The sequence below is a fragment of the Odocoileus virginianus genome, chromosome 12 (genome assembly GCF_023699985.2).
Source record: "Odocoileus virginianus isolate 20LAN1187 ecotype Illinois chromosome 12, Ovbor_1.2, whole genome shotgun sequence".
Taxonomy (NCBI): domain Eukaryota; kingdom Metazoa; phylum Chordata; class Mammalia; order Artiodactyla; family Cervidae; genus Odocoileus; species Odocoileus virginianus.
The window spans coordinates 51,905,490-51,921,588 of NC_069685.1; the positions used below are offsets into that span (position 1 = coordinate 51,905,490).

Sequence of the window (16,099 nt, forward strand, 5' to 3'; positions counted from 1 at the left end):
TCACCTCTTCAGAGAAGCCCTCCTTGACTACTCCATTTAAGTCCCCCCCCTTATTTTATTTTCCCCTTAGGACCCATTTATTTCCTTCATAGCACTTCCCACTGTAAGTAATCATGTGCTTATTTATTTTCTGTCTGCCCACACCAGAATGAAGGTTAGGTCATATGAGCTGTATCTTGCTACAGTCTCTGCCATGTTATATGGCAGAGAAAAATCCTTGTCAGATCAATGAATCCTACTGGTTTAGAGTACCTCAACCTTGGTGAAAGCCTGTTTATTTACTTCAAGATCTGTATAGGATTTCTGAATATCCACAGCTTTGGATTTAATTTTTTTTAAAGTCCCTACTTTGTCCTGGCTGTGGTCCTGTATTTATTTCTGTGTGTGTGTGTTCTTTCTCGGGAGAAGGCGTGGGGCAGGGGGCAGGCAGCCAATTAGAGGGAAGAGAGAAAGGTTAAGAGTGGGGAGTAAGACAAATAAATGAGAGTAAAACTTCCTCCTATGTTCTTTTCCGTTCTTCTGCTAAATGCTAGTCCGTAGTTTTAATCTGAGTGTTCTGTGTGTTTGTACAGGGTATGAGTGAAGTGAAGTGAAAGTCACTCAGTTGTGGCTGACCCTTTCTAACCCCATGGACTATACAGTCCATGGACTTCTCTTAAGTCAGAATGCTGGAGTGGGTAGCCTTTCCCCTCTCCAGGAGATCTTCCCAACCCAGGGATCAAACCCAGCTCTTTACCAGCTGAGACACACGGGAAGCCCACGTGTGGTCTAAATAGTTAATTGTTATCAGTAGGCATTGTGTATTTCTGTAGCTTCTCATGTTGGGCTTGGTTTGACTAATTCTTTGGGAAAAACGTTAGTGGGCAGCTGCAGCAGAGTTCCCGGCTTGTGATTTTCTTTGTTTGCCCATAGCATGTAGAATTTGTATTCCACCCTATGAAAAATTTATAATCAACTTCTTACCTTTTAGGCACATAGAGATGAAATCCAGCGCAAATTTGATGCCCTTCGTAACAGCTGTACTGTGAGTATTAACCAAAGATGATGAAAATAACATGGAACTAAAACTGAGAAGGAAAGGGGGAACGTCTCTTTCTAATATCGGTGGCTGATTTTTGATATAAATTTTCAGCTTGAAGCAGTTGATGTGGTCAAACTGATGTGGAAGTTTCTAAGCCTCAGAAAACCTTAGTTTCTTGGGTTCCTGCCAATTTTAAAAGTTTAAACCATCCTTCATGTTTGGAGAAGGCTTGTTGGAATGGTAAAAATAATTCTCCCTGCAGAACCACTAATAGGGTCTCAGTAGCTGCAACAAAAGTCCCAAGGGAGTTCCCCCTCCTTCTCCAATCTAGAAGTTTCTATCTGAGGTGGGCCTGAGATGGTAGGGCTTCTCCAGCCTGCTGGAGATGTGTCAGGCTTCTCCAGCCTGCTGCCTCTTCAGAGAGGGAAGACCAAGAAGTTCTTCTTCTGGAGAATCTAGAAGTGTTAGCTTTCTAACAGGCAGACTCTGGCTTCCTAACATGCAAATGCAGAATTTAGGACTCTTTGGGAGATGTTCTTTATATTGAGAGAAGTCAATTCCAGGAGAAGATAAGCATCATTCATAGGTTATGTAATAGGGTAAAATATCTATTTTTGATCAGAGTGAAGGACTAAAATAGGCCCCCTTCAGAAGGTAGGGATGGTGTCCTTTGTTCATGAATCTGCCTCCTTTCTCTGGTCCTTTCATCGCTTTGTTCCATCCTTAGTTCACAGTGAGCTGGTCTCTATTTGTATTATTTGCATCTGTGAATTTCCAGAAACACCCTTCTACATCCTATATACATATTTCATTTTCTGGTAATAAACTCCTTTTCTCTTTACCTACTATAAATGAGACATTAAGTCTTGATGGTATATGCCCCCTGCATCCCGCCTCCCTTCATTTAGCTATGGAATGCACACAGTAAAGTGTATGAAGTGAAACTAATCTTAAGTGTACAGCTCAGTTGATTTGTATGTGAGTAGACAACTTGTGTAACCACAACAAAGACCAAGATACAGAATGTTTCAGCTCCTGGAAGGCTCCTGTTGTCCTCTTCCCATTAGCGTGCTTTGCCCGAAGGGTAACTAGTAGTCTGATCTTTTATACTACACATTAGTTTTACCTGTTCTTGACTTTCATAAGAATGGGACCATTAGAGGATATGGTCTTTGGGTTTAGCCTTTTTGTTACTTAAATTGTCTGTGAGGTTCATCCATGTTGCACTGTCAAGATTTTGTTCTTTTTTATTATGGTGTCAGGTTTCTAGTGTATATTTAGATCTGAAGTTCGTTTATCTGTTCTCCTGTTGATGGGTTTGGAGTTGTTTCTGGTAGGAACAGAGCTATTAGAAAGCGCTCTTGTACAGGTCCTTTGGTGCTTACAAGCGTTTGTTTCTGATGAGCATATATATATATATATACACCCAGGAGTGGAAGAGCTAGGTCTTGGGACATGCCTCCGCTTAACTCTGGTAGGTGCTTGACAGGTATTTAGGTCTGTATTCCCTGATGCCAGTGGCCAGATGTGGGCTGAGCCTGCCTTAGGGATATCTGTTGATTTCCTCCATTCTCACCTCCCTTCCTTGAGAAATTGATACATTCTGTTCCTGTACTCTTTTGCTTTACTTTTAAAGTTTCTTAATTGTCTTGGTTTCTTCTTTTACATGAGAGTTATCTGCTTATATACATACATGCTCATAAATGATCACTGAATAAGATATAGATGGTTTTAGCACTGTGATTGATTTTTTTTTTTTTTTTTTGCATTACTGTTTTTTCCTAAAATAATCTTGGATGCATTTTAAATGTGTACATCAATAATCTGTTCCATTCATCTGGAGTTTTCTTCTTTTTTAGTCTTTTTTAAAAAATCATTTATTTATTTACTTTAAAACAGCTTTATTGAGGGATAATTGGAGTACAGTAACCTAATGAGATTTCAGATGTGTGTATATCTTTAAAATGAGCAAAACAATCAAAATAACAACTATAGTCATCACCCTCAAGAGTTTCCTGTGCACTTTTGTTATCCACCCTTCCCCACCCCATTTTTAAAATCAAGATCTAGTTTTAATGGGATATGCTAATATATGGAATAAAATTGGTTACTTTCTTAACTTATGTAACTTTTATACTCTCTTTATACCACAGATTTGCTCTTCCTGGAACAATGACTTCTAATCCCTCGTTTACTTACCCTTGGCTTTCTGAAGCCTTTGGGGATCTACCCCAGTGGGAGGGGGATCCCAAGAGAGTGATTTCCACCCACCTTTCAGCTAGGCCAGCTGGGTGGCTTGGGGGTCCAAACTATGTGCTCTGGAGTCAGATAGACCAGTTGAGATTCTAAACTGGCCTCTCAATAACCTGTGTGATGTTATACACTGGAGCCTCCATTTCTTTGTCCATAAAATGGCGGTGACATTATATGTCCTCAATTCCAGTGCACCATTGATTGTAGGATGCACAGTTCATTTAACTACTGCTCTTTGGGAACTGGGTGAGGGAAGAGAGACAGCTGTTTAGTTCTTATTCGGATTTCCAGAACAGTAAAACCTAGGAAACACTGAGTCACAGAATCAGAAACTTGATAATAATACCTGCCTCTTGGAGGTTCCTGCAAAAGTTAGATGATGCATCAGCATTTGTACAGGGCCTGGTCCACAGAATGTGCTAATCAGTGATAACTATTATTATTTGCTCATCCTGGGTTTAGAACAGAATCTTGTTTAGAAAACAGCTTTGCTCCTTAAAAAAAAAAGGTTAAAAACCACCACTTTAGAACAATACTTGGCAGCACTAGTGGATCTCAGTTGTCCTTCCACAAGTTCAAAGGCTGCTCTGCAGACACTTGAGAAGAGCACACAGATTCTCCTTTCTTGGCGGCGCTGTCCAAGACCGTCTCTGCTGGGAAATGTCATCTTCATTATCAGTGGAAACTCCTATAATAGCTCGATCGATAGGAGCTCCCATTTAGCAGCTTTTAAAAAGCTCATGAGCAGTAAGATTTTTCAGGCTCAGGCCATTTCTATATTTTGAAGAGATTTAAAAAAAGAATTTGATTCAATCTGGCACCTAAAACCCTACCTAAGTCTGTTTTGGAGAGGAGTTGGTGGGCAAACATATGACATGGTTTTAATTATGAATCAATCTGTCAGCTATAAGATTAAAAATAAATAATATGCAAATAGCCGCCCTCAAGAAGGAATGAGGCATTAAAATAGGACGTCAGCCCTATGTCTTTTCAGCCTGATGTTCATTGTCTGGCTGGTGTCCTCACCTCTGGTGTGTTCTTGGACGTTTACCAGGTAACATTCTCTCTGCTGGTCGCCCAGCAGAGGTGTTAAAGGTAACCTATATATTGCAGAACCACGAGGTTTGCTTAAAAAGCAACAGATAACCCCAAATAGAGACCTTAAAAATTTTGGGGGGGTGGTATTGAAAGTAGATACATTTTTTGTATTCCTGTTTTCTGTTGGGAGTTTTACCCAGATCTCTTATCTGTACAAACAGCATATCAGAAAGCTCTGCTGACCCCTACATTATGTAGCTATCTCCCTCATCTTTTTTTACCACTGAGATGGAATCAGCTGTGTAGTTTATCTTTCCTGCCTTGTATCCTTGGAGTTGAACGGTTTACAGTCTACTGATAACAGGACACAGATCATTTACCCTTGGTGTAGAGAGAATATACCCGCAAAGTAGACCTAAGAATTCTCCTTGCCTATATAACCTCGTTCAGAATTGCAGATTGCCTATTATCCTTTTTTTATTTTTTTCCCCAAATCATAGAGATCATTAATTTACTGCCTGTGTCTCAGATCAGCTCAATATCTCTGTGGAAGTATGTCTAACCCTTAATACCACCAGCAGCTAAGTGGGCAACTCCAGCAGCTAAGTGTATCATGGCCGAGGCAGAAAGAATACATACAACTCTGGAGCAGTTAACGCACTCTAACGAGTTCTTGAATGCTTCCTGCAAACACATGATCCTCCTTTTGTCAAATAGGCAGTACAGATAATGACAAAATACAAAGCCAGCCACCACAAACTGTAACTAGAAATCAGAAACAGGAGACCCTTTGAAAATGGGATGATGACAAGGAAATAGAAGGCCCCTTCCTACTCAGTGGGTCCATTTCACTTGAAGTGAGAGTAATAATCTTGGCACCTCCCTGACTTTTTATGAGTGTTTTTTTCTTTAGCACTTTATAATCTAATTTGGGGAGGAGAAGAGGTGGCAGAAATGGGTATATAATAAATGGCTTTTTTAAATAAACAAATCAAAGAAAGCGAATAGGTGCCTAAAGGCTTAAATATGTCTTTGAATGGCAAATTATTTTGGCAGCATATGTATTCTTATATGGGTAGATTTTCTGTAGTTTCTTTGCTCCCTCTGGGCTACCGTTGATGCCTCACTAACACCTTGGTCACTCATTTTTGTCTCTTGTATTTCACATGATACGTTAAGGGAGAATATCATACAATAAAAATCCAAAATGTTAAAACCAGAGCAGCAGAGAAGGTTGTCTATATAGTATTTACCTCCACATCATAGGTGGAGAAACCAACACGACCAAGCTCAAGATAGCTTATCTGGGACTTCTGGGCAGTTTGCCTCATCAGTCTTGTTTTCCCTTTGGGGCAGAGGTAAAAGGAAGCACAGTGAAGACATTTGGAGTCTAGGAGAAAAACCATCTTAAGGAATGGATTTACTGCGTATAGGAAGGAGACCTGTTGAACTGTTAGGCACCATTTACTCATTGTTTCTGCTCTAGGGAGATTTAACCATATTACTCAAAGGGTGGTACAAGCATTCTTGTGAAGCACAAATGCCTACTTGGACTGACAGACTTGCAGTTTTTACCTGTTTTTTTCTTATCCTGATAAAGAAGGAGGTTTAGCCAAGAATTGGACCGGATAACCTTTATTCCCCTTCTTGTAGCTGATCGCGTTACTCAAACCGGTACAGTAGGAATTAACAAGGCTTTTGATATTAAAGTACAAATTAGTAGACCGCTTACTGCATTAAAAGCTCATCAGCTCAGTGAACAAAATGAAAAGCTGTGTTTTCTGAACCACACTGAACAATTCTACCTAATTGACATTCTTTAATTCTATATGCCTGGGAAGATTTTTTTTTTTTAATTGATAATCAAAAGGGGTTAAGACAGGGAGTTAGTCATGAAAACAGTGGCAACATTTCAGAAACTAAATCTGCTTTAGGTTTGAAAATGGGAAACAATTAACCGTAGGCCCAGAAGCATTTCCTTTTAATTTACTCCTTTCTGTTATATAAAATTTAATTTACTGCCTGTGTGCCTCATTCCAACTATTATTAGAAAATTGCCCTTAAATTTCGAAAGTATTATATGTAAAAGCTCTTTGCAAGCGCTGGTACTAAACTTCAGCAAGGAGAATAGGACAGCTAAATATGCTGAAATTGAAGTCATTCCACCATTGAGCAGGGAAATAATTTAGCAAAATCAGGTTAGATCTCTTTCAGTAAAATGACAATTTCATATGCGTACTTTCCCATTTTCTGATAGCCAGCTGTATAAGAAGAACCATTTAAAGTTATGCCATCCATACGGTATTATATTTTCAGGGTTATTCTGAACGTCCCTTAAGTTTTCCTTTTTTTCTTTTGTTGCATGAAATTAAATTTATTACCTGAGATATTATTAAAATAACTCTAAGTGTCCTTCACTCAGCCTTCCTTGATAAGAACTGTATTTTGCTTTCTAAGACCATCTCCCATGATAATGTTCTGTCGATGATGTCTTGGGCATTTCAGCTTAATTAGCTGATTGTGATACTACTCTCTACTATTCCTCCTTCCTCAGTTTGCATCCTCCACATTCTATTATGAACTTGATCTCATTTAAAGCTGCCCCTTCCATATGGCAGTCGCTTTTGATTGATTTGCTCTTGCCATGTTTTCCTGATGAATCCTGAGTCAGAAGGAATCCGAGACATTTCTTGTTCTCCCACAGCGTATGTGGGTTTGGGTGCTGAGGAGGCGGGCATGGCAGCTGGAGGCTGGCTCTCGGGGGCTGGACAGGCACACACTGGTCGTCATTACCACGTAGGTTCGAGTGTATGTGGCTTTAGAAGCAATTTCTCATTTCCAACCAACTTGCTCTATGTGTAACTGGATTTTTTCCTCTTTTAGGTGATCACAGACTTGGAGGAGCAGCTAAACCAGCTGACAGAGGACAACGCCGAGCTCAACAACCAAAACTTCTACTTGTCTAAACAACTTGATGAGGCCTCTGGTGCCAACGATGAGATCGTGCAGCTGCGAAGTGAAGTGGACCACCTCCGCCGCGAGATCACCGAGAGGGAGATGCAGCTCACTAGCCAGAAGCAAGTAAGGACCAGGAGTAAACCTGGAGTCCCTTTAGATTCTGGGGCGAGTGCCAGTTACATCTCTCCCAGTGTTCTCAGACTGAGCCTGTCAGTAAAAGTAATCATGTCAGTGCTTTGGAGGTTTGCAAGTTTTAACAACAGCTTTTAGAAGTGTGTAGTTTGGGTTTTTTTGTTTCATTTTTTTTTTGGCCACCCCACATGGTTTGCAGGATCTTAGTTCCCTGACCAGGGATCAGACCTGTACCCCTTGCAGTGGAATCGCAGTCTTAATCACTGGACCATCAGGGATGTTCCATGTATAGTTGTTCTTAATTTTGCTTTAAAACCATTAAAAATAGAATAGAATGCTTTTGTGAGCCACTTTATTTATTTTTTTAAAACCTTTTTTGGCCGAGCTGTGAGGCTTGTGGAATCTTTGTTCCTCACCCAGGGATTGAACCTGAACTTTCGGCAGGGAGAGCTGGGAGTCCTGGCCCTCCTCTGAGTTCTTTCTATAATATTTTGGTAGAAATGGCCCTTCATCTGTTCTTGTCTAATCCCCTTGGCCTGTAGGAGAAAAAGATAGTGACTTTCAGACTGTAGTTAGAAGCTCATGCTTTTCTGAAACTGATCTGATAAAAGTACTACCCGGGAAATCCTCATTTGCTGTGAGGCATAACTCAGTGCTGCTGATTTGCAGACGATGGAGGCGCTGAAGACCACGTGCACAATGCTGGAGGAGCAGGTCATGGACCTGGAGGCCCTGAACGACGAGCTGCTGGAGAAGGAGCGGCAGTGGGAGGCCTGGAGGAGCGTCCTTGGTGACGAGAAGTCCCAGTTTGAGTGTCGGGTTCGAGAGTTGCAGAGGATGCTGGACACCGAGAAGCAGAGCAGGTGGGACTTCATGTGGGTAGAGAGCCAGCGGCAGGTGGCAGCGGCAGGGTCACCCTGAGACCTCCCAGCAAGTGCCCCAGCTTGACCAGGACTGAGCAGGTGCTGGGAGGTAAGACTTAAGTGTTAAAGCTGGGAGACTCAGGCCAACCAGGATCGGTCAGTCATCCTCGAGGTAAATACGGACGGTGCCAGTGGCAGGAGATGATGGTCAGTCAGCCAGTAGTACAGGGCCCTAGGAATCAGCAGGGCAAAACATCTTAGTGCTTCCTTTGTAGAAACTCTTTCCTTGGATTTTTGTGTCATTGTGACTGTGTAGCGAGACTGGCACTCTGCTTTTTTTTTTTTGAATATTTATTTGGCTGCACTGGGTCTTGATTGTGGCATGTGGGATCTATTAATAGTTCCCTGACCAGGCATTGAACCTGGACCCCCTGCACTGGGAGCACAGAGTCTTAGCCCCTGGACCTCCAGGGAAGTCACAAGACCGTCACTGTTTTGATCCTTATCATGTGTGATGCAAATCAACCCTCTACACCAGCTTTGGCACTCTGGACAGTTGGGGCCGGACAGTCCTTCGTGATGGAGGCGTGTCCTATACATGGTAAGGTGCTGAGCAGCTGCCCTGGACCTGCCCCACTAAGTCCCAGTAGCTGCTCCCTCTTCAAGTTGTGACCAGGAGAAACGTCTCCAGACATTGCCCGGTGTCCCCTTGGGGGTGGGCAGCTGCCCCCAGTTAAGAACAACTGCTCTACAAGAATAGTTTACAGGTTTTTTTTTTCCTTTCCTGGTAGGCAGAAATAATCCTGAGTTCAGGTAGTATCTTTCTTCTACTTCCCCAGTTCTCCCAGCGTAGGATTCCCTCCTGCCAGGGTCGCAGGTGTGCAGGTTACGCACTGCGTGCTGCTGGGAATAGACTTGAAGATCTACCATGACATTCTACCAGCTCATGGTGGGAAAGTGTTTGTTCTAACAAAACCAGTATATTATGACAGTTTACCAACAGGTAGAAGTGCATGGTCTTAAAGAACACATGCCTTTCCTAGTTTGCAGAGAGGTACCCTGTGGGCCGGTATCCACCTTGTGCTTCATGTCTGCCCGACCGAATCCTATTCATCCTGCATAGCCTCACTCATAGCACCTTTCGCTGAAACTTACTGTCCCGTAATACTCTGAACTCCCTGAGCAAGCTAACTATTCGTGGAAGTATTTATCATTTATCTGGACTCTGTCAGACTTGTTTCAGTATTTACCACATTTGGTGGACCATAGTAGACTCACGGCTGTCTTAGATGTATAATTTGTGTTAAAGACTGGAAGCAAAGGGAACCCATAAGTTTCAAGGGAAACTGGTAGAAATATTCTCATGTTGGACATCTTCCCTTTCAGGGTATTTGCTAATGTGAGAGGGCTGCTGGTTTAAGACTTCTTGTTACTGTTTACCCCTGAACTCTTGAGCTCCCACGTCCTCACCGTATGTTCTGACTGTTCTCACACACACCCCTCCCTCCCACTCTCAAGTCCAGCTCCTAGCTCAGCTGTTTCTAGAGTCCTTTGTAGACAGGTTCGGGGTCAGAGTCTGACCATAGCATCAAGAATGCACAACCATGTGTGAAAGTGTTCTCTGGTGGCGCTAGTGGTAAAGAACCCACTTGCCAATGCAGCTGACTTAAGAGACTTGGGTTCCATTCCTGGGTGGGGAAGATCCCATGGAGGAGGGCATGGCAACTCACTCCAATATTCTTGCCTGGAGAATCCCATGGACAGAGGAGCCTGGTGGGCTACAGTCCATAAGGTCTTAAAGAGTTGGACAGGACTGAAGCAACTTAGCACACACATAGGGAGATCTTTCGTATATTTCTTTCAGGAGCAATTGTGAGAGATCTTGGCTCTCACCCCGCCCCCATTTTTTCCCCTCCTTCCTCTATTTTGGTGTTGTATGGGATCTGAGATGAGTAAAATATAATTCTTATTTTTTAAAAAATATTTATTTATATGTTTGGCTGTGCCTGTTGTTAGTTTTGGCATGTGGGATCTAGTTCCCTAATCAGGGATTGACCTTGGCCCCCTGCATTGGGAGTGAGAAGTCTTAGCCACTGGACCACCAGGGAAGTCCCTAAAATATAATTCTTAATTCTTGTCTTCTAGAGGCTAAGAGTCTAGTGCAGGAGATAAACTATGCGTTGAACTATTTATCACCTAAAATAGAGAGTGGGTTGTGCCAGGCCAGTAGGACATTTATGCTTTGGGTCCAGAACAAGAGGTTACTTCTGAGAGGAAGACTGGGAAGGGCTTTGTGACGGACATGGCCTTCAAGTTTAGCCTTGGAGTCTGAGTAAGACTTGGGTTTGTTGGGTCAAGAAGGAGAGCTGCTGGTGAAGGAGGATGTGCAAGTCCAGGTATGGAAGCAGCAAAACAGAAAACCTGAGTTGGGGAGGGGAAGTGATGTTTTCTAGTGTGCTTCAAGTTTTTTTCTTCTGTCACCTTATTTACAGGCACACCCGGCAGATTCAAGGTTCAGTTTCCAGAACACTTCAGCTCTTGCTTTAAGGAGAGGCAGTGTTTGCTCGAATGGGGCCCCACATGGTCCCCTGCACTGTGCTCCTTCAGTGGGACCTCATTCCTTCCTGCTTCTGCAGGAGGGTGTAACTAACAGTCTTGCCATTTTCAGCCCAGTTGCATTTGGAAAAATGCCTCCTCCCCTTCAGCCCTTCCAAGTGCATTTATATTCACAGGAACGTTACCTGCTAAGAGTATTTTTACCCAGGACCTAAAGTGGGTCACATCCTCACTCCACGTAATCTGGAACAAGGGATCCATCCGGCTGTGCTCTCTCCAGCCCGCAGCCTGTTTGGTTGCTCATCTGGCTCCAAGCTGGGCCAGCTTCCTTCCTGCAGGGTGGGGGTTTCTGAACGTGCCTGTGTCTCCCCGCAGGGCGAGGGCCGACCAGCGGATCACTGAGTCGCGCCAAGTGGTTGAGCTGGCAGTGAAGGAGCACAAGGCCGAGATCCTGGCCTTGCAGCAGGCTCTCAAGGAGCAGAAGCTAAAGGCTGAGAGCCTCTCCGACAAGGTCAGCCCCCGTCCCTCCTGCCTTCTAGATATACACGTACACTTCTTTCTTTCAGCAGGTATTCACATGCGCTTGATCCATGGTTGGCGTGTTTAATAAACCAAGTCTCGCTGTTGTGCTGCCCCAGGGGACACCCTTGGTTTGCAGTAGTGGGGGTGGTGGGTACTTGGGGTATCAAGAGTTGGTCAATGACTTCCTAACATCTACCCATCAGGGCCCCCGAGGTCCAGGTTTTGACCTGGGTGCACAGCACTCTTCTTTTTTGACATTTGATTTCTGAAAGCCTTCATGGATCTAGTGTTGAGCATCCTTGGGAAGTGTGGAGTGGCTAGGACTCCTGCTCATTCCATTGCTGCAATGGCAGGAAGCTTCAGCGTCTCTGGGTTCTGAGTCCAAGGACACTGCAAGATCTGAGGACAGTGCAGGTCCTTATATTCCACTTTGGAAATATACACGTCCTGTCCATGACAGCACTCTATATTTACAAAGTGACATACTGGTGTTTGAAAATTTTTAATAGTCTTTAAAAGAGATTTAGAATAGGTGCTTCTGTGTTATAGATAACAAGAGTGAAGGTCAGAGAAATTTCATATATATACACAGACTGTTTCATATATACACATACACACTGTTTTGTGTGCATGTGCACCCACACACAAACACACACACATAATCTGACTTCTGAATTTTGGGTAACTTAATTTCCTGATTATAGAAGTGATTATTTGGTGTCATTGTGGAAGATATAGAAACCATAGAAAAGTAAAGAAAAAATAGCTGGTAATCTGTCACCACTCTTAATGTTGGTGAATTTATATTCATTTATTTATATTGATAAATTTAGGTTCTTATTATATAAACAGGATTACATTATTTTTTTTTAAAAAGAAATCACGTAAATAGGGGCTCTTCCTGAATTAGTGAATATTTTTTGAATATCTAGAACTGATGTTCTAGAAACATCAGTTACACAGCGACACCTATTTTAATCATTCTGCTTGTGTTAGAAATTTGAACTGCTTCCAGTTTTTTTTTTTTTGCTGTCATAAATAACATTGTGATGAATGTAAATCTTTATGGGCATCCACGGTTATTTTCTTACCGGAATTTCATAGAAATGACCAGATTCAAGCTAGAGCTTGCTACTCAGGAATATTCCTGAGTTCCTTGGTATTGGCTTACTAATTTTTTTAACCATGAGGAAAGTAAATATGTTACTTAACCATGAAAAAAGTAAATGTATTATTTAGAGGTAAATGAGCTTTTTGGTGTTTAGCTTGAAGGACATTTTTTTCTACCTGACTGTTCCTAAAGTATTCAGTAGCAAAGTCCTGCCCATCCTTTAAGACTCCAGACTTTCTGACCCCATCTTCTCCCAGTGACAGGCCATTCAGGATGAATTTCTCTCCTCCATACCTCTTATCAAAATCATCACTTGGCAGAGTAGTCACTATTTGTGTACATGTCTGCTTAAGGGCCACCCTCTGCCTTTGTGACTTGATACAAGATCCTTGAGAGAGCTTGTCTGCCCTTTCGTCCCAGAGTCCCTGGTATTATCCCATGCAAGTAAGCAAGCATTTGGAATATGATGATTTAATTCAGCCAAAGCATGTCAGATAAGTAAATTTTAGAGAAGTCATCTTTCTAGAGCTTGTCACAGCTAGCTACACGTATGACCCATCCCTTAGAAATAACATCTTCTCCTAACAGAATAACCTACATAAGGCTTAACTCTGACATGGATGTTTGTGGTACTTTTAAAAACCTGTATTTATGTTCTGACCCTTAGAACCTGATTTTTCTTTGGCTGTGAAAGTTTGTGAATATTGGCAAAAGTCGTTAGCATATAACGTTCCTAAATGTGGTTACACGGCCAATTTTTCCAAATGTCCAGCTCAATGACCTGGAGAAGAAGCACGCCATGCTTGAAATGAATGCCCGAAGTTTACAACAGAAGCTGGAGACAGAACGAGAGCTCAAACAAAGGCTTCTGGAAGAGGTGGGTGTAAGATGCCTGGTAAATAGAGCTGGGCGTACTCTCAGAAGTGAACACTTATCCTCAGCTGGGCAGGTCCAAATTAAGAAATTCAGATTTCAAGGTTGAAATTCTCAAGGAAGAGTAAGATGGTCACTGGGTACTTTCTGGAAGGTGTTTAACACATTAAAAGAACATGTCAAGAAGCCCTGGGGCCCTCTTTGTCATTGTGTCCTCCCAAATAGTGCTTAATGCACTTGATCTTAGCCGAAAGGCCGAGAAGCGATCCAAATAGTGCTTAATGTAGTATCAAACACATAGTGAGTATGTGCTAACCGGAAGTTTATTAAATATGAGGGCGAATAGATATTGAGTTAAATTGTTTTTTAGAGTTAATATCCAGAGTATATTAAGTTTGCAGCCTGATTAGCTTTGTGCACGGAACAAAGACCTGATCAGGTTATACTGAATACCCAATCTCATGAAAACTTTTGAACATCCTATTAATTCAATGCAAAAAAAATGACGCCCTGCTTTTGAGAGACAAAACAAAAAGCTCAAATTGATCTCCTAAACCAGTCCAATCCTTATGTTATTTCCTGTACCTTTGAATAGAATTCTGAAAATCTGTGTTTAAATTGAGGACTACACCCCCAACCAAAGCCTTGGTTTGGTTGAATCACTGATAATTTGTCTTCGTTCATTAGAATTGACCTGTCAGTACAAATGCACTTTTAGGTACTTCAGGAGAAGTTAGACTCAAGAGTGTTCTGTTTAAGCCACAAGGAGCCTGACAGTTGAATCAACCAGGTTATCTGTTCTGGTAAATTGAGGTTTTAGGGGCTCTGCTGGTAGAAGTATTGTAACTATGGTATTAAGTTTGAAAAATGTGCTGTACATTTTGCAGGGGAGCATAAAATGTTTTCTAGAATGACTTTTAAAAATATAGCTGGGAAAGTTCTGGAGATGGATCCATGATGATGCACAACCACATGGCTCTACTTAATGCCACCAAACTGTAGGATTAAAAATGATTAAAAAAAAAAATGATTAAGGTGGGGACTTCCTGGCAGTCCAGTAGTTAAGATTCCATGCCCCCAATGCAGAGGGTGTGGGTTCGATCCCTGGTTAGGGAACTAAGATCCTACACACTGTATGGTGTGGCCAAAAATAACACAAATGATTAACATGGTGAATTTTATGTATATTTTACCACAACAAAAAAGTTTTTAAATAAAATCAATACTACGCACACATGGGTGGAAAGGTCACCAAAGGTGACCCTCAGAATATTATAATAGAAATTTTTAAATCTTTCTGATTGTCAAATAGAGAATGACAAGAGAGAGTGATAAAAGAATGGTCTTTTATCTGGAATGACTAGGCAGTGTCCCCACTTTGGACACACATTGGAAACAGGAAGCACAGAAATAATCAGTGATCTCGCCTGTCCTCTTTTCCTTCCGAGGAAAGAGCGTTGGCCCCAACAACTCAGTGCTTTGGTCCAAGGTTACATGGTGAGTCAGTGGCAAGACTAGGAATAGAAGGCTGGCATCCTGATTCAGTCCCCTGTTCTCACTTCTAAAACTACTGGGGAACATTTCCAGTTCCCCTGTCTGCACCTCACAGAGGGCTTTTTGAACACAGACATCTGGCTGCACTGGATTGGAGGCAGATCTCACTGAGAGCTGAGAGCACTAGGAAACGCAGTGATCTTTGCCACCAAGGCCGCGGCTGGCATCCTGGCCTGGGGTGGGCCCTGTGTCGGCAGGTGGTCAGGGCTCAGCTTGCCCGTCCTGTCCATCAGGTGCAGACGCTGGTGAGCGGGGCCGGGATCAGCCTCAGAGCCGGAGGGCGTTCCTGTGTGTCACTAGTGCACGTTCCTAGCACTTGCACCACTGTTTCTTTTACTCTTTCCCTGGCAGACTTCACTGACAGAGCTTTCTCTCAAATCTTTTCTCTCGGGCCCAAAGTGGCCTCCGAAACTCTTCTGACACTGCTGTTTACAGGCATGACTAGTCCCGACTTGAAAGTACTGCCAGAGCTCCAAGTCCATTTGCTAATCCTGTCAAATAATCCCCCTTCTGAGGTAGAGAATCCCTTCCCCAGCCTCCCTCACAGGTGGGCCTTGGGGCACCTGGGCCTCAAGACTTAAACTGACTCAAGATTGCCCAGCTCATTTTTCTGGCAACTCTTAAGTCTTGGAAAGTCCTTTCTGGTTTTGAACTAAAGCCTGTAACTTCCAACCATTGGTTCTATTACAGCAAAATATTTGAAAACAGAGAGTAGAGTAGTCTCATATTTCCAACCAAAGTAGGAGGTTAATATTGATTAATGAACATATTACTTGATTAATAATAAAAATAACTTGCTTTTCTTTTTTCTTTTATTATTTTAAAAAATAACTCATGTTTAATTTAGCACATACCACATGCCAGATGTCTGAATACTTTCTTGAATTAGCTCATACACTCCATGTGATACTTCTGTGAGAGAGCTACTTTTTATTTTATTATCCCTATGACAGTGGATTTGATATCTCTTCAGCTCTCCTGATTCCATATCACCTTTTCTTTTCTAACTGGAACATTTCAAGTCGCACCATGATTGGGATGTCCTCTTCTGGTAGGTTTATCTTTCCGAACAGCTCCTAGAAGTCCTTGGGGTTCGAACAACACGGAGTAGTGGGCTGGCCCCACCACCATCCTGGGCTCTTGGGGTGGCTTATCACACCACTGACACCCATTGATCTGTTAGATCACCACCAGCCCTTCTACATGTTTTTGTTTTGT

General features: G+C 42.4%; 1 protein-coding gene across 11 annotated transcripts in view; it reads left to right on the top strand.

Annotated features, from left to right (window-relative positions):
• CIT (citron rho-interacting serine/threonine kinase) overlaps positions 1–16,099 on the top strand; it is a 176,387-nt gene that overhangs the window by 130,936 nt on the left and 29,352 nt on the right. For 10 of the 11 annotated variants that reach the window (XM_070475252.1, XM_070475253.1, XM_070475254.1 and 7 more), the window contains 5 exons: positions 971–1,024; positions 7,196–7,393; positions 8,072–8,265; positions 11,197–11,332; positions 13,227–13,331. In XM_070475252.1, the coding sequence (XP_070331353.1) occupies positions 971–1,024; positions 7,196–7,393; positions 8,072–8,265; positions 11,197–11,332; positions 13,227–13,331 (687 nt within the window). The remainder of the gene's footprint in view (positions 1–970; positions 1,025–7,195; positions 7,394–8,071; positions 8,266–11,196; positions 11,333–13,226; positions 13,332–16,099) is intronic. The other variant, XM_070475255.1, reaches the window with a different exon arrangement.